Here is a 27,423-nt window from a genome sequence, read left to right as displayed (position 1 = left end):
ATATTATCATACTGAAATATAAGACCTTATCAAGCCTTCCTCTTGATAAATGATGAATGGATTGCTGATCGATTTAAAGAGGGACACACATCAACCACAAGGAGTTTTTTCTCAGTCATTTATTTCTCGTTCACATTCCTGTTTCAAGAGTTATGCATACAGCAGAATTAAAGCTTCCCATTTTGACAGAAGGGATATCCAAAGAAAGAATAAACAACAAACACCAAAATGAAAGAATTTCTCAGTTTCATTGAAATTTAAAATGGTAAAACATTCGACAACATACAACAATTAGGTTCAAATTTAATGTTGACATTTTTTCCCTGGACCAAAGTGGAAAACATCAATTTCCCAAGAGTTCAAGTCACAGTCGAAAGAGCATTGCATATATATAAACACCCAAAGGAAAATTTTTCACAGTAACTTGAGTACTTTTACAGGAAACCACAATATCACATTTCCCCGGGAAACCTCATAATTTTTTTCTCATCAATATCTCTCTAATTAAATGACTGACAAACGTTCATTAAAAATTGAATGAGAATGTTTCAAAATCAACTGCAACCAACAAAATAATTGCAGCGATAAAATTTATAAAGAAACAAGGCTGAGAACACTGAGATTAACTCATGTAATATATAAAAGATATAAAATTGTCAATAATCCCTGAATAAAAATACAATAACAATCTTCATCTCAAAAGTTAGAATTTTCACATTTCCAAATTTTGCAAATATTCACATGGCTCTGCTTTTGCTCATGCCCTTCACTAAAGAGCATATTATCCAGCATTGAAGTCAGTCTGAGCCAATACCCCTAACTTTCACAAACAATTGTTGAAGACTCAAAAAACTTGCATTATCAAGTCCAACTCTCAGATGTGTTTGCTTTGCCTGTATAAAGGAAAGAAGCATGCCATTCTCAGAGAAAAATCATAGAAGAAACAGAGGTTTCACCTTCAAAAGGAGTTTGTTTGATAAAACTATTTTCACAAAACCACAGAAGAATTAATACATTCAAACGCTGAACACTTGACAGAGAACATTTTCATATTCAGCGTACAATCCTGCTTCTTTTGCATTCCTGATAGAACAATGGGCAATTGAATGAAGCATACTTCTCAAATATGCAGATTGGAGACTCCATTGAAAATACATTCAATGCAAATGCCACATTTCAAAAATAAATTTTCCGCAACTTTTGCTGTAAATACAGTCTGTGGAACTGCTGTGGCAATGTGGCAACATTCAGCTTTTCAACTACCAATATCAGCTTATTTGATAAAACATCATTCCAAAACTAATTTAAGCTTAAGGAAGACATATTTGATTTGTGCTTGAATCAAAGGAGAATGCAAAGTGTATTGCATTTCATGTGGTTATTGATAACTTTATGGCATTCAAAGTACATTCCAATAACAATTGAAACCACACATACCCTATGTGATCTGTGACCAACTTGGAGTTTTTTTGTGCATTACCAGCTTGCAACATCTGAATATAACCAACATATGCAATGAAAACATTAAAATTTTTTATGTCTCCTTGCTTATGTATGCATTGTTACAATGCATAAATCAACTTACATCATATATAAAATAAAGTTTCATCAAAGCCTCTTATGCATAAAAAAATGGTGAACAAAGAATAAATAAAACAATTCCTGAAATTCATTCACCATCAGCCCTCAACTTCCATCTTCAGACTTGTAATATTAAACATGAACATGGACCATTCAACAGCTTAATAGAATGAAGACATATTTAAAGAGTGGCCTTTCATTAAGTACAATACAGTGAAACATAGACACACAATTAAGAGGATGAAGTGGACAGTGGCAGAGCTTGTCGGCTCATGTTAGAAATCTATGAAGCACACATCCAACACTTAACATTTCATTAGGAAGGGAGATATAGAATACTGATTAGGTAAATGCTTACTTAGGTAACACAGGAGCAAAGATAAAAATTAAAACCTCAGAAATGCTTACTTCAAGGTATACCATGCGGTCTATTGAAGTGTTACCATTAGCTGTGTTACTGGAACTCTTCGTAGAGAAACACCCATGGAATCTCACCGCATTACAGACACAAAGGATCATTGTTTCTCTTACAATAATTACATATCATCAGATGAATTGGGAAGCAAGAGCTATGGCTCCTACAAAAATTCATACTTTCATTAAGTAGGTGCCATGGATTCCAAAACAAGGATTTAGCAGCCCTAATTTGCTAATGCTGGCACATTGAAGATGATTAGGTAACAACTACTGATGGCTGGAATTAAACTCCATGCTAGTTCCCCTTTCACAGAGAACATCTTTAAATAGTGTTGACTTGGCATGGCATTAAACGTTTTACCACATGAATGGAGCCCTCTCCCGCAACAGTTTCACACCAAATCGAGACCACTCAGAGGGTCGAATCCACAGCTCATGGGCTGGTTCCAAGCAGGACATGATGGCTGCACCTTTCCAAGCGGTGATCTGTTGATCCATATCTTTGGGCTGCGTTATCACATCAAGTTGTTCTTTTAAAGGATGAGAAAATTTCATACTTTGTCATTGTCAAGTCAATTTCAATACCCTTATTCACATGTAAATATCCACACTACAAGTATAATTGCATTGTCATACTTTATTATAATTACATCGAGTATTATGTATATCCATGCCTGAGAATGTTAACTGTCAAAAATACTTTTTATTCAAACTAAATGCAAGCAAGTGATTCAATAATATGTATTAAATGAAGCAATGATGGCATAAAAGCTCAAGAAATTTGTGTGTATCCATATGGGTAGGTTTGAAATGAATGTTAATACATTATTACAAATGATATATGAATATGTATCATTAGGGATGATAGTATGATATGATAGTATAAATATTACACAGATTGAATAAATAATTAATCAATAACAGATGAATATTTAGAATATGCTGGAAAATGAGGACATAATATTGAAATATACATACTTCTAATCTGACCTGCAGGCATAAAAATATAAGAATATGATAAAACCTCTCCTCTTTCAAATTAATGTGCTTACCTCCTCTGTACATGTAGGGTATTTGAAGAGATAGGCGACTTTTGAGCCACATTCCAATTCCTTTAAATTTCATTCCTCCTCCAACAACAAGAATGCAGCTATACATTTTTCTTTTAAGGTCATCAGAAGCTATAGAATAATTGGAAAAATTGGTGGAATCAAAGATTATTAAGAAATTTCTAAAATAAAATGATCATTTTTATTTAATACCAAAAAGAATCTGTACTACAGTCAAATTACTTCTGTGTAATGATTAACAGTAGGCTAGACTCAACTAAACTCAACCAAATTGAGCAAATACAAGAACAAAAAATTTGAAAGTCACGGAAAAGTGTTCATAAATAATTGAAGATTAGATAAAATGAACGAATTCAGATTATTTTCTATAATTACGCAATGCTGCTAACAGGTATTCACATGGCCTGATTAAAAAATATGAATATGATGACAACAGGCATAACCTTAGACAAACCATTAAACCTGGCATGCATTACATTATTATTTGGTAGTCTAACATTTAAGGTAGGCTTTGGATAGACATTGACTTAACATCAATGTATTTAATACCTGCTTTTTTTTTAAGTTCATCAAACAAGACATACACTGACGGACCACATTACATTAAACTGCTTGTCTGTTCCACACACATTTTACCTCCGTTCATTCCATCCTTTATCTCCCTCTTCCTTATTCCCCTAATGTTCTCCTCTCCATCACAGTCTTCAACATTCCATTGTTATTCGAAATACTCATCATTCACTTTTCCTCCCTCCTTTGAATTTCTACCATCAATCCTCTCTCCATCCACACAATACCTAGTACCGCTTTGTTTGTCTTCCTTTCTGTCCATTTTACTTTTTCTACCCTATTCTACAATCTTGTACTCTAAAATCCATCTTGTCACCCACATGTCTAAATTTCTCAGTCCAATCAAGATTCCTATCATCTTGCTTCAATGATCAAGTTTCTGCACCATACAAAATCATATTCCATCATCAAAGTTTCCAACAATCTTTTCTTAACATCGTTTTTCAATGTACCAGTCATCAACTCCCTCCTCCTCGTGAAAGGCTCCTTTCCTAAGGCAATTCTTAAGCCCCCGCTACTTTGACCATCTTGGTCGAAAACACTTTCGACATAGGTATACTGTTCCATCTGCTCCAGCTTTTGCCCAGCAATTTTAATACTAAACTTGGCCTTTTTCCTTCTCCAAAACATTATAAACTCTATTTAGTATGTGTTGATTCTCATCCCATACCTATCACACTGATTTTTAAACACAGTCATCAATGATTATAACCTTATGGCTGACAGTCTAACTTAAGCTTGATCATCTGCAACTCCAACTCTATAGATTTTCACTTATTTTACTCCTGCCTCCAACCCTTCCCATGCCTCTCTTACCATTACCTCTGTATATATATATTGAAAATATGAGGTGATTCAGGGCATCTACATCTCACTCAAATTTTGATTAATGATGACAGTGGAAGCCTTGCCTCTCCAATGCAGGGCACAACACATGGTCCGGATGACCAGGTCCCGTGGTTGCCAGGACTCATTTCTATGCTAATGTCCCTCATCATAAATTGGGATAAATATCTGAGATGGTTTCCCTTGGCCCTCCTCAATATTGGTTTTAATATGATATCATAGTCATGAGTAAGGATGTATAACATTTGATTTTAAACTTAATTTTCAATAGGCCTCCATGTTTTGGGCTCATTCATTCATTTAGGTTTTTTTTCATTGCTATTTCATTGTGATTGGTAAAAATATATAGGGGTGTGCTGTAATAACAATGTTGATTGGTTTAGTCAAAGTATAGAGTTCATCCACAATGCATCAGCGAGACAAACATGAAAGAGTATAAAACTAAAGAACAAGTGAATTCAACAATAACACATCAGATTGATGTTAAAAAATATTAGACGGGGTTTATAGCGTTCACGACATGCCCAAAGGTAATTCATTAAAATGAAATCATCAGATGCACAACACCGGATGGAATATAATAAATTCACTAATTTTATACTTCAAAAGCACTGACTAGTCAAATTTAAAAACATCTTTTATGTGTGCATAAACCCTGAAGTTACCCAAATAAACTGCAGGATCTAATAATAGGCGAGTTATTCACAGTATTTAGGCACAAAAACATTAACATTAGATGAGACAAACTTACAGCAGCGATCAATACTCTGGATAATGGCTTGATCCAGCCCCAACAGAGTCCCTGGATCTGGTTCCAATGGGCCCTCAGCCTCCCTTCCTCCAGCTCCTCCTCCCCCAGCCCCTCCACCCTCCATATTGTCCACCACTATGTCCTCCTCAAGGCCCCCTCCAGCACCATCGCCCCCCTGGCCACCATCACCACCTCCGACACCACCTCCCATCGAACCACCACCCGAAGCCTCACCCCCCCCTGTAACACCACCACCTGACTCCATCGCCTCCTTCGCACCCCTCCTCTGCAAGGGCACACATTCATTCACGAGAGTTAAGCAGTTATCATAATTTTCTGAGTAAAGCAAACAAAAAGGGTTTTCCAATGTACCCTTGCATGACAACTGCATGGCTGGGAAGTGATCAAGAAATGAACATTAGGTTTTGAGGTTCAAAAGCATGCAGAATAATAATTGCTATTGATAGTGTAGAGTAAGTCACCTTAGAGATAACAACATTATCATCCTCCAGAGTTCATATTTACAGGGAGGGTTGCGACCTCGATGTTGGATTAAGATTATAATTAGGTGTAGCAGCTTATTTTATAGGTCTGTTCGACCTTTAAATTCTTAAATTCTTGAAAATGTATTAAAAAACTACTACTGAAAGTTAAAATTTTTTGCAGAACTTTGCAATTATTTTGCACAGGCTGAGCATTGCAGCCTTGAACACTTTTGTAAACAATAATAGTAAAAGATTTTTTAGGATGGTAAAAGGATAAATGTCTTTATTCTAATGCTCCAGCAAGGAAGCTTAACTTATTTTAATAAAATCTAATGACTCTGCTTTAATATGTATTTTTTGGTATTTCCTAGTTCATTTGCAGTTTAAATAACAATTCATGTGATGCTATATATACCAATGAGTACCATTTTGCTTTACTCCATTTCGATTGGCTTTACACAGGCCATCTGCAGCGGAAATGGCAGTAAATATGGCCCACTCTAGAAAAATTTCAAAGAAAAAGTGTGAAAGTGAAGAAACTATTGATTGATTCACGGTTTTCAAAACTTTCCACCATTCATACAAGAAATAAGAATTTGTTCTCAAAAACAACGTGTGACATTGGGCATTATGTTTTTAATTCTATATATAAAAAATAACATTGGCAACTATTCTCTTAACTCTGCCTATCATAATCATTACACCAGAGGAAGGAATGGCATTCATTATGGGAATATAAGAACTAAAGCATTGAAATTAGGACCCAATGAAATGGGCATCAGATTACATAACAAACTACCCAAAAGTATCAAGGATACAAAGGGAACTGCTGCATTCAGGCATAAATTAAAAAGATATCTACAGCGCAATATGTTCTACTCGGTTGACAAATATCTCAATAATATTCCCGACCAGTAAGTTCATACTTTTAGTTTCTAGCAATGGTCATGGTCTGATTCATGTTGGTGATCAATGATTTTTCTGAATTTGGTATTGCATGCGCATGTTACACCCAATGTTCATGGGTTTGTGCCAAACATTTATGTAACTATGAGCATCATTTCTTTTATGTATTTTGTGACGTTGTGCTTGGCGCAGCATCACTTGCCCAGTTCGAATACGCGCGCCCCTCTCGCGAGCCGTAGAACGGCGGGGCGCTATCTGTTGGCGCCGACAATGTATGTTAGAAAAGAGAAGAGCGGGGCGCGCCGCGCGCGGAGAGTGCCGGCCAACACGTGGTAAGGAGAGTTCGTTGTGAGACGTCCGAGAGAGAAGGTCGTGTGCTATCATCGTCGAGTCACCGACAGCCTGCGAACACCGGTGGTGCGCGTGCCAGTAACCGACCTCGCCGTGTGGGCCCCGACCGGAACATCGGGAGCCAGCAGTCGACAGCGAGGCGGCCATCTTCGGCTGCAGCCGAGCGGCCACCCAACATCGTGGCCCAGCAGGCGTCGGCACCGCGCGTCATGTTTGCTTGGGAGCGCCCACACCTTTTCTTGTGATAATAAATAGTTCTTGTGAAGTTTACTCGTCGTAGTCCATTTTTATGCGCCTCCTAGCGTCCCTCGTGATTTCAGCTGAAGAGCCGCTGCCCACCCCGGGGCACATAAAAGGTGAGCGAGCCCTCCCCTGGGACGAGGAGTGTGATGGGCCAGGTGACAGCCAGCGGCGTGACTCTGCGGCTAGCCATGCGGCTAGCCTGGCGCCCTCAAAACAAGTAGAGTCGCGGCCTCCCTTGTCTCGCGGTATCGGGGAAAATTTATCTATGAATTAAATACCGCGTCACAAATGGCGCCCAACGTGGGGCAGCCTTTCTATTGTTGTGCGAGAAAAGTGACAATTATATTTCGAGAGTGCGCATGCGGCGCGAGTGTAAAATGGCGTCGCGTCGGCCTTGACGAGGCAACAATGGTGTGAAGGAGAGCGAGCGGAGTGATACCGGCATGGTGTGCAAAGCGTGTGTGTGAGCGGGAACGATGCGTGATTAACATCGCGCGAGCGCCAGTTATTACGTACAGCTCTTTCGCGAGCGGTATACAATTTTTCTATTTGATTTATAAATTAGTCCTTTTTTTTTTGCTATACATTTTCATGAAATTAAGAAATTTAAAATTCTTTGTGAGGGAAGCAGTAAATAAGAGATTATAATTTCTACTCAATCTTTTGTACTTGAATGTGGTTTGTGCGGTTGCTTTGAGTGGTTGCTTGGCGTTGAGGGTGGGATGAAAGCTGTGAACATTCCCGAGGCGACTTGTTTCCAGTTAAGTTGCGGAGGGACGATCGGTTTCTAAGATTAACTACTATTAATGGCGTGAGGGAAGCTCCGTGCGTGGCCACGTATCCCCAGAGTGGCAGAGGATCCTTTGAAAAGAGGAAGTGGAGTTTGTAATTTTTGAATTTTGAGGTTAGGTTATGCTTTTAATATAGAATTCTGATTTATTCTACCCTATTTGTTATAATAACTGTAGAATAGGGAGAAAGCTTTAGGTTAGGATTAAATATTTGCAGTAAGCGTATTTTAGGTTAGGTGGGGCAAATCCTTTAATTATTCAATAGGTTAAGAATTTTTTTTTCCTAATTTACAATGGAGGGTGACACTGGATTTTTGGCGAGATATCAGAGAGATATGAGGGCACTATTACGGCATTCAGCGGTAAAGGCAGAATTTGAAATAATTAAGCAAATGAGTGAAGAAGAGGTGGAAAATGAGTTGTCAAGTAAAGGACACTCCTTGGTAGGGCCACTCTTCGTGCGCAAAGAGCGATTATTGCGGGCTAAGCTTCTTTTGGCACAATCACGGTTAGGGACACCATGGTCAAAGAATTGGACGAGGATGTGCAGCCTGACGATGTAACCCTCTCAGGAGCTTTATACGCCTTAAACTGGGACGAAGACCTAGATGCAGGGCGGAAAATGAAACGAGCATGCAGTAAGGGGCATAAAAAGAAGCACATCGAGACGGAGAAAGTTGCCGCAAGCGACGGAGAAATTAATGAGGAACTGAACCCCATTCGGACCATTGCAGAAAACGCAGCGGGAGGCCCTCAGCCCAAACTGCCGCTGATGGACTCATATGATTTTCCGCCGCTGGGGGAAAGGAAAGAAGCGTCAGATTTGACCAGAGAAAAGGAAAAACTGCGCATTCTGCCTTCGGAAGCGAAATCAAATCAGAAAGAGATACCAGTACAGAGCGACCGCAACTCTGAGGAAATAAAGGAGTTGCGGAGTCAATTGCAACAGCAGAACGAGATGATCAACAACCTAACGGATGGAATTAGCCGAATTTTACAAAAATTGGGCAGTGAGAAGAACGATAAGGAAGTGAACTTGAGAAAGGGTTCCAAGAAAAAGTATCGGAGGGAAATAACATCCACTTCGTCATCTTCTTCAGAGTCGGAGGTAACGAGCGGGTCGTTATCTACTGACAGCAGTGATGACTCGGACGATGCATCAGGGGACGATGGACATAGACAGAGCATCAGCTATGAGTTAGGAAGGGCCATAACGAGACCTACGTGGTCTAGGCCTTCACAGGCGAGAGACCAGGGCCCGGGCTTTGACGGAGCTTGTTATTCCTGTGGAGCGTCGGGACATAGGGCAAATGCGTGCCCAAGAGTCCAGTGTTTCAGCTGTGGCGCAAGAGGGCATATCAGTGTCAATTGCCCCAGTCGACAGGGTAGTACACAAGAAAAGTGCCAACTTTGCGGCAAGGTCGGCTTATTGGCAATTAATTGCCCTAATTGCAAACACCTGTTTACTCGGCAGGAAAACGGACAAGCGGGGAGTCGCCTAGCCCAAGCGGCTTCCCCGCAAACCAATCCGTCGAACACAAAACGGCTGAATTAGATTTAGATAATCATAGGAATAAGTCGATTAAGTTAGGAAATGGTGATTCGATTTTGGAAAAGCCGAGTTGGACAGCCAAATTCTGCGAACCAAATTCGATCAAAGAAGATGTAAATAGTGGAGTAAAGGATTGTATAGAGAAAGGAAGGGAGATAAACTCAGATGGGCCAGATGAAACATCTGCTCCTGGGTCGAGTTGGACAGCCAACATCCACCACCCATCTGAGGCGTTGGCAAAGATCAAGGATGAAGAAATCTACAGATCGAGGTGGACAGCCAACCTCTATCGATCTGGCCAATGCAATGGAGCTATCAGGAAAAGCTCTCCAGCTGAGCAGTCGAGACGGACGGCCGACCTCCACTGCAAAGCTGATAGTTGCTGTCCATCCGTTGATTTCGCCGAGCCGAGCGGGTCAGCCCGTCTCCGCCCACCAAATCAACCGCATATGGGGCAGAAGGCGCATTGGTCGACGGAGTCAGCTCCGCTCTGCCAATCCGTTAGGTCAGAAGAAAGCGAAAGGGTCAAGTCTTTGGTAGGATCGAACAGGCCAGCCTGTCTCCAGCCGCCAAAGCAAGCAGAGAGTGAGAGAATGAGTGAGAGGCCTCAGAGCATCTCGTCGGTGCCACAAAGCCCGCCGAGACATGCGTGGAATGTAGATTCTGCCCAGTCGCTTCACGCGGGCCAGAAATCAGAACAGGACAGCGATTATGAGAAATTGCCTCAAGTACTGTTCACTCTGGATCGGTTGTGTACCAACAAAGGGACGGGCAGGAATGAGTCGAGTGAGAGTGTGACATACCCTGTAACCATTGAGGACAAACCTGATAGGCTGTGTCCGGTTCAGGGAGGGGGAGTCGGCGTGGAGTCCACGCCTAGAGTGAGTTTAACGAGTGTGACGGCAGAGAATAGAGACCAAGTCTCAGTCCTGATCGGGGGAAAAGAGTACATTGCGCTCTATGACCCCGGGGCTCAAGTGACCATAGTAGGTCCCGAGGTGGTGAAAAGGTATAAGTCAAGACTGAAGGGGTCAATGACTCAAGTGACGATGCCAATGACGCCCATACCAGCTAAGACTTTGGGATACCTAGATGTGACGATTACCATCGATGAAAAAACGGAGAAGATGCAATGGAAAGCCGCTGATTTCCTGTCTTCTCATCAAGTGATCGTTGGAGCGGATTTGAAAAACCTTTTTTCAATTGATACGATGTCCGCGGAGAAGTGTTGGAGAGCAAAAAAGGGCCCGTGGCACCCATTTTGGAAGAAAGGGACAAGAAATGAACCACACATTTTCGCAGAATGTGCGGGTCTATCAGTCCTAGAGAGTTATCAAAGCGTAAGGCTCAGCGCACTACTGAGCGAATTTAATAGAGAGGAAGTGAAACAGGGTGAGAAAAAAAACATGGAATGTGGAGGCATCACTACGCTCACTGATGACCAGAGAAGAAGACTGAACAAGGTAATAGAGCAAGCGATCACAGAGGGCCCGAAGTTAATGCTGCTGACAGAACACCATATTGACGTTCAAGGAGCAGAACCAATAAAACATCGGCCGAGACGAATGTCTCCTAGAATGATGGAAGTAGCTCAACAGGAACTTCAGAGGATGTTAGACGAGGGAGTAGTGGAAAGGTCGGCCTCAGCTTGGAGCAGTGCGCCAGTCATTGTCAAGAAAGCAGATGGTAGCGCGAGATTCTGTATCGATTACACAGACCTTAATAAGGTTACAAAGAAGGATGCGTACCCTCTGCCTAATATGGATTCAATCCTTGACAAGCTGAGGAAGGCCAAGTATATATCGAAAATCGATCTCCGTTGGGCCTACAACCAGATTCCTATGGAGGAATCGTCTAAGAAGTACACAGCCTTTGCTATTCCTGGCTCAGGTCTGTTCCAGTTCCGACGAATGCCATTCGGTTTGACGAACGCACCAGCAACGTTCCAACGACTAATTGATTCGTTGTTCGGGCCAGAATTCGAACCAATAATGTTCGGATATCTGGACGACATAATCATAGTCACCGAATTATTCGATGAACATTTGAAATGGGTCGAAATTGTGTTGAGAAAACTGGACCAGGCAGGGCTAGTAATCAATAAGGAGAAGAGCGAGTTTTGTTGTACCAGGGCTGCATATCTTGGATATCTGTTAGACGCAGAGGGACTTAGACCAGATCCGGAAAAGATAGCTCCAGTCGTGAATTATCCAGCACCATCTAACCTCAAACAACTAAGACGATTTCTTGGTATGATTGGATGGTACGCTCGGTTCATAAAGGACGATTCGGAAATCAAGCTTCCATTGGTCAAGTTATTGCACAAAGGTCAAGAGTGGGAATGGACAGAGGAACAGCAGAAAGCGTTTGAGACATATCAAAGGGCCATTACAGAAGCCCCGGTCTTGGCAAGGCCGGACTTCTCTAAACCCTTCATTGTACAAACTGATGCGAGTAGTGAAGCAATTGGAGGTGTTCTTTCTCAAGTGAATGAGGACGGAGAACATCCAATCGTTTATGTCAGCCGAGTTCTCACATCAGCTGAGAAAAACTATACGACGACAGAGAGAGAGTTGTTAGCTATTCTATGGGCCATAAAAAAACTAAGGCCTTATTTAGAGGGCTACAAGTTCCTCGTGATCACAGACCACTCCGCACTCCAATACCTACGAAATCTCAAGGAACCTACGGGTAGGCTCGCGAGGTGGGCGCTGGAGTTGCAGCAGTGGGACTTCGAGGTGGTGCATCGTCGAGGTAAAATCCATGATTTGCCTGATGCACTATCTCGTATGTACGAGCAACTATCTGGCGAAGAGAAGATCGCTGAAATTACGGAAGTAAAGGATGAGGACCACCAACGCAGAGTCGAGGAAGTCACCAAATATCCGGAGAGGTATAAAAATTGGAAGGTCGAAGCGGGCCACTTGTATCGTTACAAGTACGATGAGCTGCTCGATCCAATCGCTGATTGTGAAGAGGGCTGGAAACTCGTGCTTCCAAAAGAATGTCGAGAGCGGGTCATAAGGGATGCCCATTGTGAACCTTCATCGGGCCACCTCGGAGTGGAAAAGACCTTCGATCGAGTCGTACGAGATTACTATTGGAGAGGGGCCTATCACGACATTCACAACTTTGTGAGGCAATGTCAGGACTGTCAACAGTTCAAAACGTCGCAGCAAGCGCCTCAGGGACTATTGGGTAAAAGAACGGTAGAGAGACCATGGAGCGTCGTAGCAGCAGATCTCATGGAGTTTCCGCTTAGCAAAGCCAAGAACAAGTACTTAATAATCTTTCAGGACTTATTTTCAAGATGGGTGGAGCTAAAGGCGGTCAGAGCTGCTACGGGGGCCAACGTGGTTAAAGCACTTGAGGAGCTTGTCCTATTTCGCTGGGGAACGCCGGAGTATCTCTTGACAGATAATGGAAAAGAGTTTGATAACAAATGCATAAGAGAAGCATTGGCAGAGTATGGAATAACGCATACAACAACGCCTCCATACCATGCTCAGGCAAACCCAGTGGAAAGATCCAATCGAACGCTGAAGACGGCCATCGCGATGTTTGTAGAAAAAGACCATAGAGACTGGGATCAGCATTTACACGAACTAAGGCATGCAGTCAACACCGCGAAGCAGGCCTCGACTAAGATCTCGCCAGCCTACTTGAACTTCGGAAGGCATCCACTGCCAGTGAAGAGTTTGCGGCGCGAGCTTGAGAAGGGGGAAGGCATAGAGAGCAGATTGGATCCACAAGCGTGGAAAAAGAGGGCCGATAGGTTAGGCTTATTACGAGATCTAGTAGCCGAGAACATAGAGAAAGCTCAGGAAAAACAGGCGCGAGCGTATAATAAGGGTAGAAGAAACATCGAATTTAATGTAGGAGACCTAGTAATGCGTAGGACCCACCATCTGTCCAGTGGGATTGATAGGTTTTCAGCCAAGCTAGCCCCTAAATTTGAAGGACCAATCGCGATACTAAAAAAACTGTCTCCAACAGTCTATATAGTAGAAACGCGTTCCAATAAGCAAAACGCGAAAGTAGATATTGGTGACTTGAAACGATATATAGCACCAAGATCCACTCGTCAAAGTGGTGAGTTCTCCGAGCGCCAAGCCCAAGGAGCACACTCTCAAAAAAATTCCTTATGAATTTTGGTATTATGTAATAGGTCAGCATTGTGTGTTTGCCTCATGTTATCTGGTCTGTGAGTCAAAGTGAGCGATGTATTTTTCAATAATGTGAAAATCTCTGTCGGACATTATTGTTGCTATGGCACATAGCCCTTGAATTGTGGTGAATGAAAGTTTGCAAACGAGGTGTGATGTGTTTGAGCTGAGGACGTACTGCCTTTTATAGAGTGAATTATCTGAGCGAGTGATGCTTTTGTTGAAATTTTGTGAGAAATTCCCTTGGAATGTATGAAAGATTCATGCCAAAAGTTTGTTCATACCAAATGTATTACTTGATGTTCATAGAGAATGTGGTTAAAATTAGAAAAAGTTGTGCTATCCATTTTCTATCCAATAGCTGAAGACAGAATCTCAAAACTGAGTGAACTACTGGTAGAAATCTGTGAAATTGTTGTTATTATATTGTGTTCATAGGTTTCAGTTGCAGGCTCGTTTGTAAGCGGTCCACTCGGACGAGTGTCCGGCTTAGGGAGGGGGTATGTGACGTTGTGCTTGGCGCAGCGTCACTTGCCCAGTTCGAATACGCGCGCCCCTCTCGCGAGCCGTAGAACGGCGGGGCGCTATCTGTTGGCGCCGACAATGTATGTTAGAAAAGAGAAGAGCGGGGCGCGCCGCGCGCGGAGAGTGCCGGCCAACACGTGGTAAGGAGAGTTCGTTGTGAGACGTCCGAGAGAGAAGGTCGTGTGCTATCATCGTCGAGTCACCGACAGCCTGCGAACACCGGTGGTGCGCGTGCCAGTAACCGACCTCGCCGTGTGGGCCCCGACCGGAACATCGGGAGCCAGCAGTCGACAGCGAGGCGGCCATCTTCGGCTGCAGCCGAGCGGCCACCCAACATCGTGGCCCAGCAGGCGTCGGCACCGCGCGTCATGTTTGCTTGGGAGCGCCCACACCTTTTCTTGTGATAATAAATAGTTCTTGTGAAGTTTACTCGTCGTAGTCCATTTTTATGCGCCTCCTAGCGTCCCTCGTGATTTCAGCTGAAGAGCCGCTGCCCACCCCGGGGCACATAAAAGGTGAGCGAGCCCTCCCCTGGGACGAGGAGTGTGATGGGCCAGGTGACAGCCAGCGGCGTGACTCTGCGGCTAGCCATGCGGCTAGCCTGGCGCCCTCAAAACAAGTAGAGTCGCGGCCTCCCTTGTCTCGCGGTATCGGGGAAAATTTATCTATGAATTAAATACCGCGTCACAATTTTCATTGAGCCTGTGACTTTGCTCCTTTTTGACGTGCCTTATATCATGCACACACACCACCCACCTGGAATTTTTGTATTTTGATCTCTGGGCAAATAAAAAGTAATAATAATAATTAGTATTGGACCAGTTTGATTGTAAATGAAATTCGCTACATACTAAGATTTGCTTTAATCTTACACTGGTTTCTCTCAAGTAGCTTTCATCATGCGGGTCTTCTGGGTCACCAGTAGATCTTTTCTGCACATGTGTTCCTTTGATGCCAGTAACACCAAACAATTCTGGTTGAAAAAGACTTAGGGGTGCAATTATACATTCATCAGCAACCTGTATGAGATCCAGTAATACATTAGAGACATCTTAAAACTGACATAAAGAGAAATGGAATAATTAGCATCATCCTTCATGATTTCCAGACATAATATAAACAATGAGAAACTAGCTTATGGGATTTCAATACCTGCAGAGTAAACTTTTGAACAGGTACTGATGGCTGCCTAACAAAAAAAGATTTCTCTTGAGGCCCACAATTGTCCTGTGCAACGGAAGTAAAATAAAAATATTTATTATTATTATTACCCGTTTTACAACACATTTTCTTGATGCATGTTGAGTTTTTCACAAAGATTAATTCAGATTTTGACTTATCAATGAATGCAGCAGGTACTCACCAGGTCAACATGACAAAAATTTTCCTTAAGCTGATGCAACAGCCATCCATCTAACCTGTTGCTTGGATTGCACTGCCGATAAGGAAAAGCACATTTCTGAAGGAGCCAATGAAATGTCTGCGTTATGTCTCCACCACCATAATCCATCCTCAACTGTAAATAAATATATTTAAGCCCAAATTAGCAAAATTCGTAGCCCGAAGAAACTTACAGGGTAAAGGTTAAGAGCAGGTAATACAGGTTAAAGGTCGTGTCTGGTAGAACACTTAAGTTTTCAGGTAGTTTTAACAGGAAACATTCTGATACTCCTATTTAATTGAAGTACCTTTGCTATGTTGAGCATGCAATTATTAAGTGAAATTTCTTTAACTTAAAAAAAAAATTACCCTCAGATTGGGGGAAATTTTAAACGATAGCTGACACACAAAACTTGACGAAATAAAAATCGCAGAGGTTTTACGATGAGATTTTCCAGCGGAGAGAAATATCCTTTCCTCTAATTGGCTTACCGCTACCCATTCTGAAGAGAGACAAGTAGTTTGGCTTTTAAATACAAACATGAAGAAATTACGAGGGTGGTCCCAGAAGTACCCGGCCTGACCTAGAGATGGTGGTAGTTGTTTGAAAAATATCACTGTATTAGAAAGTATGCAATCTATAAAGCATATGTTTCAAGTTTGAAGATGCCACGCTGTTTAGTAGCCATCAATAGTGAACGTTTTCAATGTCTGAGGGAGTTTGGGGGAGGGAATTTGGAGGTGGGAACAGTCTTAGCAGCTCCAGTCAATTCTGCCATACCATCAGGGGCATTTGGAAAATGTTCACATTCTATATTATACACTTGAGGTGCTTTCTGGAGGGCACTTTGAGTGAGTACGCCGTCCGTCGGATGGGACGTTAAGCCGCGGACCCCTTGGCGCCTTTCGTAAAGAGTAGGCTAATGCCGACGCCGGGTTTCTCTCCACCCTTCATCCTTTCCTGTCCTTCCCCTATGGCACAAATGACCTAAGCTGTCGGTCGCCTCCCCTCAAAACTACTACTACTACGTAGTCACCATTACAGGTTTCAGAATACCTCTCCTAAGATTTTTTCTAAAAACTATTTACTCTATTGGTATGAACTCTGTTGTACTAAAAGCACAAATTCAAAAGATGCCTCATGTCAAAATGTGTTCACTTAATTTTACTCAAGAAAATAAGTTTATTTAGTACTAATGCAAAAACAGCCAAGTTTTGGCCTTTTACATAGGACTATAAAAATGAGATAACAACAAAAACAACCGAAAGCATCCAAGCCATAAGTGGAGAAAAATCCACCCATGCGAGAATCAAAACCGAGCTAAACTTAAATTAACCAGAACAATGCTTCCTGTGGAGAGGCCACAACATGTAACTTTAAAATATACCCAGACTTCATTTACTATGAAAAAAAAATCCAAGCAATAGGGTAACTTTCCAAACAATACAATTTTTTCTTTGCCACTGAATGAACAGTGGGTCACGGTAGTCCAGGGGACTACTGACATGAGGATCCCAGGTTCGATTCCCGGGCAAGTTTCTGGGCACCTGCAGCTCCACCCAAGCTATGTGATTTTTCGGGTACCAGATCTTCCTGGGAAACCATAACCGGCACAGGGAAAGGAAGTAGCCCCCCTACCCTGATGTGTGATTTTCACATGCCATCGGGCATAGTACTAGGTGAACTCTTCCATCACCTACCAAACTGACCTTCGGGTTGATTACTGTATTTATGTTATGGTTTTTTCAATGAATGAACAAGTTATGGTACCTAATACATGGTCAAAAAATGTGGAATTTTTATGAGGTTACAGTAGATAGTAGATGAAGATATAGTAGATATTGATATATACATCATTAGTCAGTTAACATCTTAAATGTACATGCACTGAGAATAAATATGTTTACAAATACCATTATTGTACCAACACAAGGGTACTGGAGTGTACCAGGTTACACTAGTAAAATAGAGAACATAAAGGTACGCCAAAAATTGGGCACTAAAATTTTGCAGTCACTATACTGATTGGACCAAGGATGACTTGCATACATGTAGGAACACTCACTGTTGAGGTTAGACCAAGTGTGCCCCTGCATTATTCCTTCATTGCACAGATTCAAACTTCTGCAAACAAAATATGGAAAGAGAGAATGGACAAAAAGAGGGGGAGCTCCTACCGACTATAAATACCACATTAGGATATGAGGGTCAGGTAACAGTCAAGTTGGAAGGTTCAAAGCAAAGTGCATATGCTTTCTGAAAATGATATGATATTCTCAGTTATAAGAATATTTTCACATTTTCCTCTTGAAAACATAGAAATTCTTTACATTGATTGGATGTTATGTTCAGAATATTCAAGTACTTCGGACTTATATCAGTACAAATATGTTCTACACTAGTTGATTAAGTAGTAAATTAATAGAATTACCCGAGTACTGCGATGAGAAATTCCATCCTCTACACAAGAAACAGATGTCTTCTGGTCTCCTATATCCACTACACATGCATAGCCAAGACCAGCTCCAAATGTAGCTGCAACATGATCCTGTATTTTTTGAGAAAAATATAAACTTCACCAGCATTGCCGACAATAATTTGTGAAGGGTCAATTATATTATAAACTGTGGTAAGTGAATGGAGAAATGATTATTCACACAGAACTACATGTGTCAACTGCTACATTCATTCTGCTGGCATGGATATCAGTCACATTCAATACACATTGAGTAATCCATTAATTCCAGGGCCAGACTCAGTTGAGAGGGCAAACTGTTCAGGCTGTAGAATACAGGAAAAATTCAAATGGGTGAGTTTAACAGTGTGATGACACCTAGTAATGTTGGTCAGATTGAAAACTTGGCTATACAGCTCCAGCTCAAAAACTCAAATTTCAAAACATGTTAATAATCAATGAGTCAGTGTCACTTCTACTTAATTCAGAGTTTTCCATTAGGTTACGCATGGAAAGAAGAGTATTATGAAGAAAGCAATAGTAATAGATAGCTACAGGTCCAAGAAATGAATGTGAAACAACAGGAGATGCATTCAAATCTTGCTTAGTGGAATGTTATTCTTATGCCATTTTTTTTCATCAGATGACAAAAGGCACTAGATCTAGCACAAATGAATTCATTGCTATGGCAAAGCACCACATACATATTTTTTTTGAGAAACAAAACCATACGTCATACAAAGTTATTTCCAAAACCAACAGGTATATAAGCTGGACCAATACATGATTTCAACCATTAATTAACAAAATACATTTTTTTTAGTCCATCCAGTTATTTTTCATCAATGAACATTCAAGCAATCACACATTTAACATGGAGAGTAAATCAATTTTTAGGTTTTGATTGCCTAATTCCCCTTAAAAAAGTTAGTCCTGGAATATCCAGTAAAAAAGTAAGTCCTGGGACATTAATGGGGCAACATTAAATCTACATGTTAAAAGGTATCATTCAAAGGGAGAGCAATTCTATAACAATGAATGCTGTGAGATCAAAGAACTTAATTCAAAACATCAAAACTATTACCTGTACAAGAAAGCAAGCTCCAAAGCCAATCTTTGTCAGGAGTAGGGTTGTCAATTCCTTAAGATACTGACGATTGTAGATATCTGGGATGACTAAGACAGCTCTATAATGCTAGTGGTGAGTAAAAATATGAACATTAATATCTACACCCACAATAGCTTATCATTATTTTGAAAAATATGCATTTTGGCCTCAAATTTATTTCCTAGCTAGGCAAAACCCGCATATTTTTGAGTTCCAATTCTGATATCATAAACATTGACTGGAATTGGTCAAACCAACCCCTTAATTCACCCGATCGCCCCCTCCCCTTGCAGGTCCTCCCTCCCCTCCCTGCCCCTACTCTGTTCTGAGCATATATATTCTCGCATTGTTTGTTAAGTAAATTTGTATCTGATGATGCTGCAAGTCAGTGAAATGCACTGTACCTTATAATAAAAATCTGTGGAAAAGTACAAAATCTTTTTAGTATGGATTGGTAACATGTTTCAAATCATCATATGCCTACTTATTAATCAAATACATTTCATGTTCTTTGAATTCCTGATGTAGAAAATTCACAATTTTCATATTTGATACCTATGGGAAATCAGTTTTCGAGCAAAAGCGATTGTCCGTCTCTGATCACCACTAAGTCTGTACAGGTAATTGAATTCTGTTCCAATGCATGAAGATAGATTAATAGGTACAACCAGTTCAGACACACTGCCGGAAAAGAAACATAATTCTGTAGTACAAATAAAGAGGTATTTTGGGTGAATGCTAACACCTGCTCGCTATACAGATGCTAGCGAGGCCTGCGACTTTTTTTTCAGAATTTATTGGTTATTCTTTATGTAAAGACAAACTGCAATAGGAAAAACCTTGTAACATGTGTACTGTTTCAATGTTGGAATCAATTTCTTTTAATTTATATAGATGGTCAAATGTCATACATAGAATTGAACACTTAACTCATATTCATCAAAAGGAAACTTAAGTGTCTTGTGTCTAAACAGAAGTTTGTTTTGTTTGTGAATGAAGGGATTCCCAACTTAGTTTCACAAAAACTCAGGAACACTAACCTTCACATTATCTTTTTCCTGGAATCTAGTGAATTTTCTCTAAACTTCATTTTGATTATTTTCCTTGACTGAGTGGTTCAAATCAATTCCAACGACATCCCTTTTATTTATTTATTTATTTGCCTTAGTCTGAAAACAGCACTCTGGCCTTTATATCGGACTATTAACAAAGATAACAATGGAGACGATTACAAACACCCAAGCCCTAGGTGGAGAAAACCCACCCAGGCGGGAATCGAACCCGCGACCCATGGATTGGCAGACGAAGACATTACCCCGCCACCACCGAGGCCAGCGGGGTAACGTCTTAATGGTACATTATCAACTTAATACTAGTATCTTGCCCATAAACACATTATGTTAGCATCACTATCTGCACGAATCAGAACTGTGGAGTTTAATAAAAGTTTCAATGTTTCAGCACCATTAATTCCAACCTTGATGCATATATGTACTTACTTTCTGTTTCTATTTGAGACTAGCAGTAAACAACAGTTAGCATGAACCCATGTTCATTATAACATGCTCTGTTCATTATAACAGAGTGTAGATTTGAATGACCAATAATTCCAACATGTAAATAACTTTTAAAAAATTGATGAAAATTCATGAGCAATAATATGAGATCATGTTTTGGGAAAAAATACATCATCACGTCACAATAGCAAAATATTTTCATGCTACAGCATATGCCTCCTACAACTGACTAACTCAATGTACCAATCGATGATTGAACTTTTAAAAGCATCTATTTGAACAAGGTAATATCAAATATGCCAATTTCATATACATAATTCAGACAACTGGTCAAAGCTATTGGTTTATTATCATAATCTCCCGTAAAATTGTTACAAATTGGCTTTTTTCAGTGAAGTAGGGCCATTCTATCAATGATTAAGACAATCCAAAAAACATAACTGCACTGAATTTTGCGAAGCAATGGCTATTAAATCAAATTTATGTATTCCAAAATTAAAAATAAAGGCACTCAATATTATGCACACATTCAATACATTTTTAAACAGTAAAAATTATATATTTAAGAGAACAAATACCTTTTTAAATTCAGTGTGAAAAGCATTTTCCACCATGAAGGATAATCACTTCATCAATTGGGACAATGCACAAAAATCATCAAAAACTTCAAAAGCATTACCCAACACAATACCCATTCTTACATAATTTTAAACAAACCAATTGAATGAATATATGTAAAAATGTATTTCATACAAAGGTTGATACATCCCATGACTAATCAGAACAAAGAGAGATTAAAGAATGTTTTTGTTTTCACCTACAAACATGAATATACTTAAAGCAAGCCAAAATAAATGGCATTGAAATTTCGATGATTAGTATATGCACCTTTAAGTCCCTGACGGGGACTTCCAACCGATACTGAATGGCCCAGCTCCAAATGGTCTCCAAGTTGGCCAGAACTGCAGTTAAGGATCCACCTGGGCCACTGTGAATGTGCAAATCTCCTCGATGCATAGGGAAATGAATATTAAAATCCTCTGCTGGATTCAGATACAAGCACTGAAAGAAAAAGTTAAAAATCACCACTCAGGCAAAGGATACCATCATCCATGATGGCCACCTGCAGCTGAGGTGTTTTGATTGCACTTTTAAGTTAGCACCTGTTTGTTACATGTTAGGAGAATTTGACTCATTACAATGCAAAATGTATCCCTTACTGTATATTACACCCATACATTGAAGCCTAAAATACATTGCTTCATTCCCCATATAAATGTGAGATAGAATTTCATATATCCTTTTCAAAATGGCTTTTCTGTGGAATACATGTAACTGTAAACATGCAAATAAAAATTCATTCCATTTTGTATTAAAATAAAAATGGCAATGACATATATGAAAATAACATTCAAAGTTATAAACCTGAAGTAAATCAACAAATGGATTATGCCTTACAATTTAATAATATTCTTGAAAAATCCATCAGTTAGTACAATAGAATTTTTGAAAAAATTGAATTTTAAAATACACGGACTTATTTTTCATTTTAATTTGAATCATTCAACCATTTATTTTGCTGAAGGTATTTCCCATAGAGGATTTAAGATATATTATTCATATCCAGTACTTTGTTTTTATTTATACCAAGGAAGGAATAAATACATATACTTGTATATATTATTAATATGCAAGCAACTTATTGTACGAGTGTATTGGGGATCGAGATGGTGCGGGGGCTAACGTACTGGCTTCCCACCCTGAGGGCGCGGGTTCAAATCCTGGCGATGTTTAATATTTTTCAGAGGTATCTCGATCCCTACTTGAGATGCTTTGTGGAGGGCACTTTGAGTGAGTACGGCGTCCGTCGGATGGGACGTTAAGCTGCGGACCCCTTGGCACCTTTCGTAAAGAGTAGGCTAATGCCGATGCCGGGTTTCTCTCCACCCTTCATCCTTTCCTGTCCATCCCCTATGGTGCAAATGACCTTAGCTGTCGATCGCCTCCCCTAAAAACTACTACTACTACGAGTGTATTCGTATATATGTCAAGACCAAGTACTGAGGTTAGCAAAATTAATTAAATTGTCATCAAATGAAAGTTTTTGAAGTTATAATCACTTTTTTCTTTGAATTTACTTGGAATTTCCTGAATATTGAGCATATTTTCAAGACACTAAGTGTTTCATTCTTTCCAACAAGAATACATAACATCAGGACCTCGTGGCATTCACTGTAGAAAGAGCAAAATTGAGTCTTTTGATAAACATACTGGACACACAGAAGGGAATCCTAAAATAATTATACAGCAACAATTATACAATTTTGAAGTAAAATCTTCCTTCTCCTACAGCTAATTCCCTACTAAACTTAGTAAACGCAAGTGAAATCATACTGTGATAAAGGTTAAACTTAAATATGGATGCAAAATAGTCAAAACAAGAGTGAGGGCAGTTGCTGATTGAAATGTATTGAACAGCATAGTTGATAATGGAGAACCCTGCCAAACACCTCTTCCTCACACTGCCCATCCAGACTCTCTGTCCCCCACTAGCACCTGAGCAGTCTGAGACATGTAGAGGTTGCAGGTTAATCTCCTATCCTTCCAATCTATTCCTATTATCTGCAATATATTAATTAAATTTTCCAAATTCACTCTATCAAATATCTTTTCGAAATCTAAAAAACAGGCAAACATGTCTAGATTATATTCTCCTCCTTTTGATTAGTGATCTGATTACTGCAATGGCATCATGCAGGCCTCTCCTCTTCCAGGACCAAAGCTGATCATCTCCTAAGTTATCATTTTCCCTGCTCTCCATCCTCTGGTTGATGATTCTGAGAACCACTTTAGATGTGTGCGTGCCATATAAAACTTATTGTTCTGTAGTCCTCACATGAAGTAGTAATTACCTTTTTTGGAGTAAGAACTAACACTGATCTGACAAGGTCTTCCGGCCAGATGTCTCTTCCACAAATGCTACAAATTAGTCCACAAAGACTCTTCCTCCCACATTTTCCTATAACCTTTTGGTAGTTCAGCAGGAATGTTGTCTACCCCCACTGCTTATTTGATTTAATTTCCCTTAATTCCCTTTCTATCTAACCATCTAGCAAGCCTGGACCTAAGCTATCTTCATCTAAGTCATATTCTATTTCTATGCCTAACATTGCTGGCCTAATGTTTTTAACGTACAGTTCTTCCATTCCTTCCATCTTTCCTGGTTCAAATAATTTTTTCTGACTTATTTCTAATTGTTAACACAGATTTTCCCTTCTTACTTCCCACCAGTGTTTTTACCTTGTTGTATAGCACACCACTTTTACCCTTCCTTTGCAAACTTCCCATATCCTCGCACTGCATCTTCTAATAAGCTTCATTTGCTTTATTTGTTGCCCATCTCATTTACTATTTAACTCTTTGTACTTCCTTCTACCTAACTCTGTATTTTATTTATTCCTTCTCTCAACTTTCTTTCTAATCATCTTCTCCATAAACCACAGTTTCCTTGTCCTTTTCGGATTAACACTTCCTATAGTTTCTTTTGTGGCTTTGAATAACTCTTTTTTGCTATTTTTATTTTCCCAATTTTCCTCAATAGTACTCAGTTCCTTTCCCTTACTTATGATTTTCTCTACAGCCTGCTGATACTCCTTCCTTGTCAATCCAGTTTGTGCTTCTGCATTCCATTTCCTGACCTGCCTTATCTTTTTGAATAAGACACTAAACTTCATAACTACTAAATTGCAAACAGAGTCAACTGGAGAGCTGAGCGAATCAGAGCTGCAAAACTGCAAATTTATAACATTGTTCCTAAATCTGTGCCTGACCATAATATAGTCTAAACGATACCTTTCTGAGTCACCCAGCATTTTCCACCAATACCTATGTTTTTTAAGGTGTCTAAACCAAGCATTAGTAATGATTAACCCATCTCCTGCAGAACTCCATTGCTTTCTCCCCATGGTCATCCCTCATACCTAAATTTTAATCCCCATCTCATCAACATATTTTCCTTTGCCTACTGTAGTGTTCTCATTCCCCATTACTATCAAAGGTTTTCCTCCAGGAACACCCATGATTATGTCCTCTGACTGATCATATACCTCATAGACTTCCTCCTCCTAATGACTAGTTGGTGATATGTATACCTGAACAATGACCAAGTTCATCGGCTCTACTTTTACCTCTACTAGTAATAGTCTACCCATTGCTTACTCTTATGTTGACTACACTTCTTCCTACCTTTTTATTCAATATTATTGCAACCACTGGCTAGCTCTTGTCCCCTCCACTGTATATTACACTATAAATATTACTCCAGTAATCCATGCTATCCTTCCATCTCACCTCATATCTATATTTCCTCTCCCCATCTCTAACTTCATATTCTCTAATTTTCCTGTACTGAACATTGTCCTAACATTCCAAGTTCCTATTCTAAGTAATTCAGTCTTCTCATGCGTCTTTTGTGTGGCTGCTGTCAGTTTTGCTTTGCAAGGTTTTCATGAGATGAATACCTCAGAACCTTGCCTCTCCTGCTGTCAAGCAAGACACACCAACGATTGGTCCGAGTTCCATAATTGCTAGGACTCATTTTCTCTACACTGTCCATCATTATATTCTAGGGAATAATAATTATTGTGGTTTTCCGTTGCCTTCTCCAATAGCATTTTTAACATGACACCATCACTCAATGGCTACCCCACTGAGATTAGACACCTTTGCAGGCGCCTCAAAGAGAAATACACTCTGCGACGAGTACCTTTCATCTGGCTCCTAACAGTGGACCTATTTCACATGGGTGACCCTATCAGGAGCAATTATCATTGCTCCTGCCAGCACAGCTCTAGGGGTCATTGAAAGCACAAGCCCTTCCACCACATCATGGTTTTAGTCCATGGGAAGGAAAAATGTTTAATAAGACATAGAAATATATCAAATCCTCAGCAACAGCAAATGTTTCAAACCTAAAAATACTGAAGAAATAGACTGAATTACAACTATGAATAGTAAAACTTAGTAATTCTGAAGCCAATTATGTAGCCTGCACCAATGAAGATGAAGTGGTTGCAGTTGATGTGGAGAGCTGATAGTCGGAGAGACAAAGAGAGACGAAGTGACGAAGAAGAGCACTTCCAAATCTTCTTCTGTATAAGAAATAACAGAAAATTCTACACCTACATTTTCTAAAGCCAACAAAATGTTTCAACTTTTGAGAATTGTTAAAGTTCAACTGCTACCCATACTTTTTTCAGCCTAATGATAAATTTGGAGACCTTTTTTTCACAGGAAATTCACCAAATTAAATCTCAGAAGGGGTGGGGAGAGGGAAACAATGGATAAAAAAATTGGTGACAGAGTAAGGGATGAGAGGAGAGGCCTTCACAGTGGATAAAACGATACTCTTCCATTCAGTGATATGCCAAAGCCATATTCACCAATGCGTTTATTGGGGAATATTAGGAAAAGAAGCTGTCCAAGAAATTACTACACATAGGCTTTTTTTTAGCACGTATACAAACAGCTAATTCGTAGAACATGTATTGTACCATATCTAAGACTAAAAAAGAAGTTGATCCAGCAACCAGCACCTTGCAACTATTCAACCCTGAAGGTTACCAGATTTCGTCCATACACAACAGAACTTTTAGATGTATTTTATTCCCTTGCCAGAGACACTGCTCTACTAAAATGGTTTTGCGGAGAGCAGGGCAATGGGCAAAATTTGTCGCTGCCATTCTCTCTCGTTCCTCCATGTCTTAATTATTATTGCCATATTGCTGACTTTGAAAAAAAACAAAGACTTTCCACGAAAATTCATCCAAACACCGAAATTTTAATTACTTTCTTCACCAAACGACTTATTACCTCGTCACCAACTACAACATCTCCTTCTGCTTTAATGAATTCGCCTCCGGATGTAGCCACAGTTTCTGGCTGAGATCGGCGATTGAAGGCTGCAATTTGCTGAGGAGGAGTGGCGTACCTACGGCTGCCATCGGATTGGAGGCATGACTGTAGTGTGTGGCTCACTTGTAGGCGGGATTCCTCCATTTCTTGAGCAGTCTCTTTAGTCTTCAAGTTCAGGAATTAAAAAGATTACGAATGGTAAAAACCACAAGTATAGAGATATTATTTCCAAAACGTTGAGCATAATCATTATAGGCATTCATAACCTATTATTGGTAAAAAAAATACTTTGTTTACATCAAATATAAATTCGAGGAAATAACAACAAAAATGAATTCCACAAAAAATACCCGTCGATGGGGTAATTAATCGGATAATTAAGAGAAGAGTCATGTAGAATTACTCGCGGTACTTCAGGAGGCAACAGATGATCTTGGTGAATTGGCCCACCCGGTAACCTTCGTCTAGCCACTGCATGGAGCATTGTGTGCGGATTGAGATCAGATGCGCGACCAATTCTTAAGTTTCTTGAACCCGGATGTATAACTATGACAGTTTGAGCATGGATTTGCTAAAATGTAAAAAGAGTTTGCATTTGACATAGTTAATATCAATTGGAAGAAAATAACCCACTTACAACCTCCAATTATTCCAAATTTTATATAAACTTGCAGCCAAATGCATACTGACCTCTGCGAATGATTCTGTGAAGTTTGGCATTTTCAAATTCAACACAATATCACTAATTACAGAATACTTTCAAATTCCAATTCATACAAAACCCGTCGCACCAAC

General features: G+C 40.0%; 1 protein-coding gene across 1 annotated transcript; it reads right to left on the bottom strand.

The window, feature by feature from the left end:
• Window positions 1-131: 131 nt before the first annotated feature.
• On the bottom strand, window positions 132-27,423 carry Arp8 (Actin-related protein 8). Its single transcript, XM_071590210.1, has 12 exons — window positions 27,319-27,423; window positions 27,032-27,199; window positions 26,587-26,793; window positions 21,604-21,777; window positions 19,175-19,285; window positions 18,067-18,183; window positions 15,618-15,770; window positions 15,407-15,481; window positions 15,127-15,273; window positions 5,236-5,521; window positions 3,051-3,179; window positions 132-2,528 (listed from the first exon to the last, which is right to left on the bottom strand). The coding sequence occupies exons 1-12, from the start codon at window positions 27,346-27,348 to the stop codon at window positions 2,356-2,358; spliced, it is 1,770 nt and encodes a 589-aa protein (XP_071446311.1). The 5' UTR covers window positions 27,349-27,423; the 3' UTR covers window positions 132-2,355.

This window comes from Hetaerina americana, unplaced genomic scaffold, assembly GCF_022747635.1.
Source record: "Hetaerina americana unplaced genomic scaffold, ioHetAmer1.1.p SCAF_4, whole genome shotgun sequence".
Taxonomy (NCBI): domain Eukaryota; kingdom Metazoa; phylum Arthropoda; class Insecta; order Odonata; family Calopterygidae; genus Hetaerina; species Hetaerina americana.
The sequence above is the reverse complement of the archived record's forward strand: the minus strand, read 5'-3'. Positions and strand labels throughout refer to the sequence as shown.

Coding starts and splice junctions, on each gene's coding strand:
- Arp8 (XM_071590210.1), bottom strand. CDS start 27,348: ATGCCAAACTTCACAGAATCATTCGCAGAG. Junction 26,794..27,031: donor TGCCTCCTGAAGTACCGCGA/GTAATTCTACAT, acceptor CTGAACTTGAAG/ACTAAAGAGACTGCTCAAGA. Junction 5,522..15,126: donor GCTACTTGAGAGAAACCAGT/GTAAGATTAAAG, acceptor GTGCCCTTGCAG/AGGAGGGGTGCGAAGGAGGC.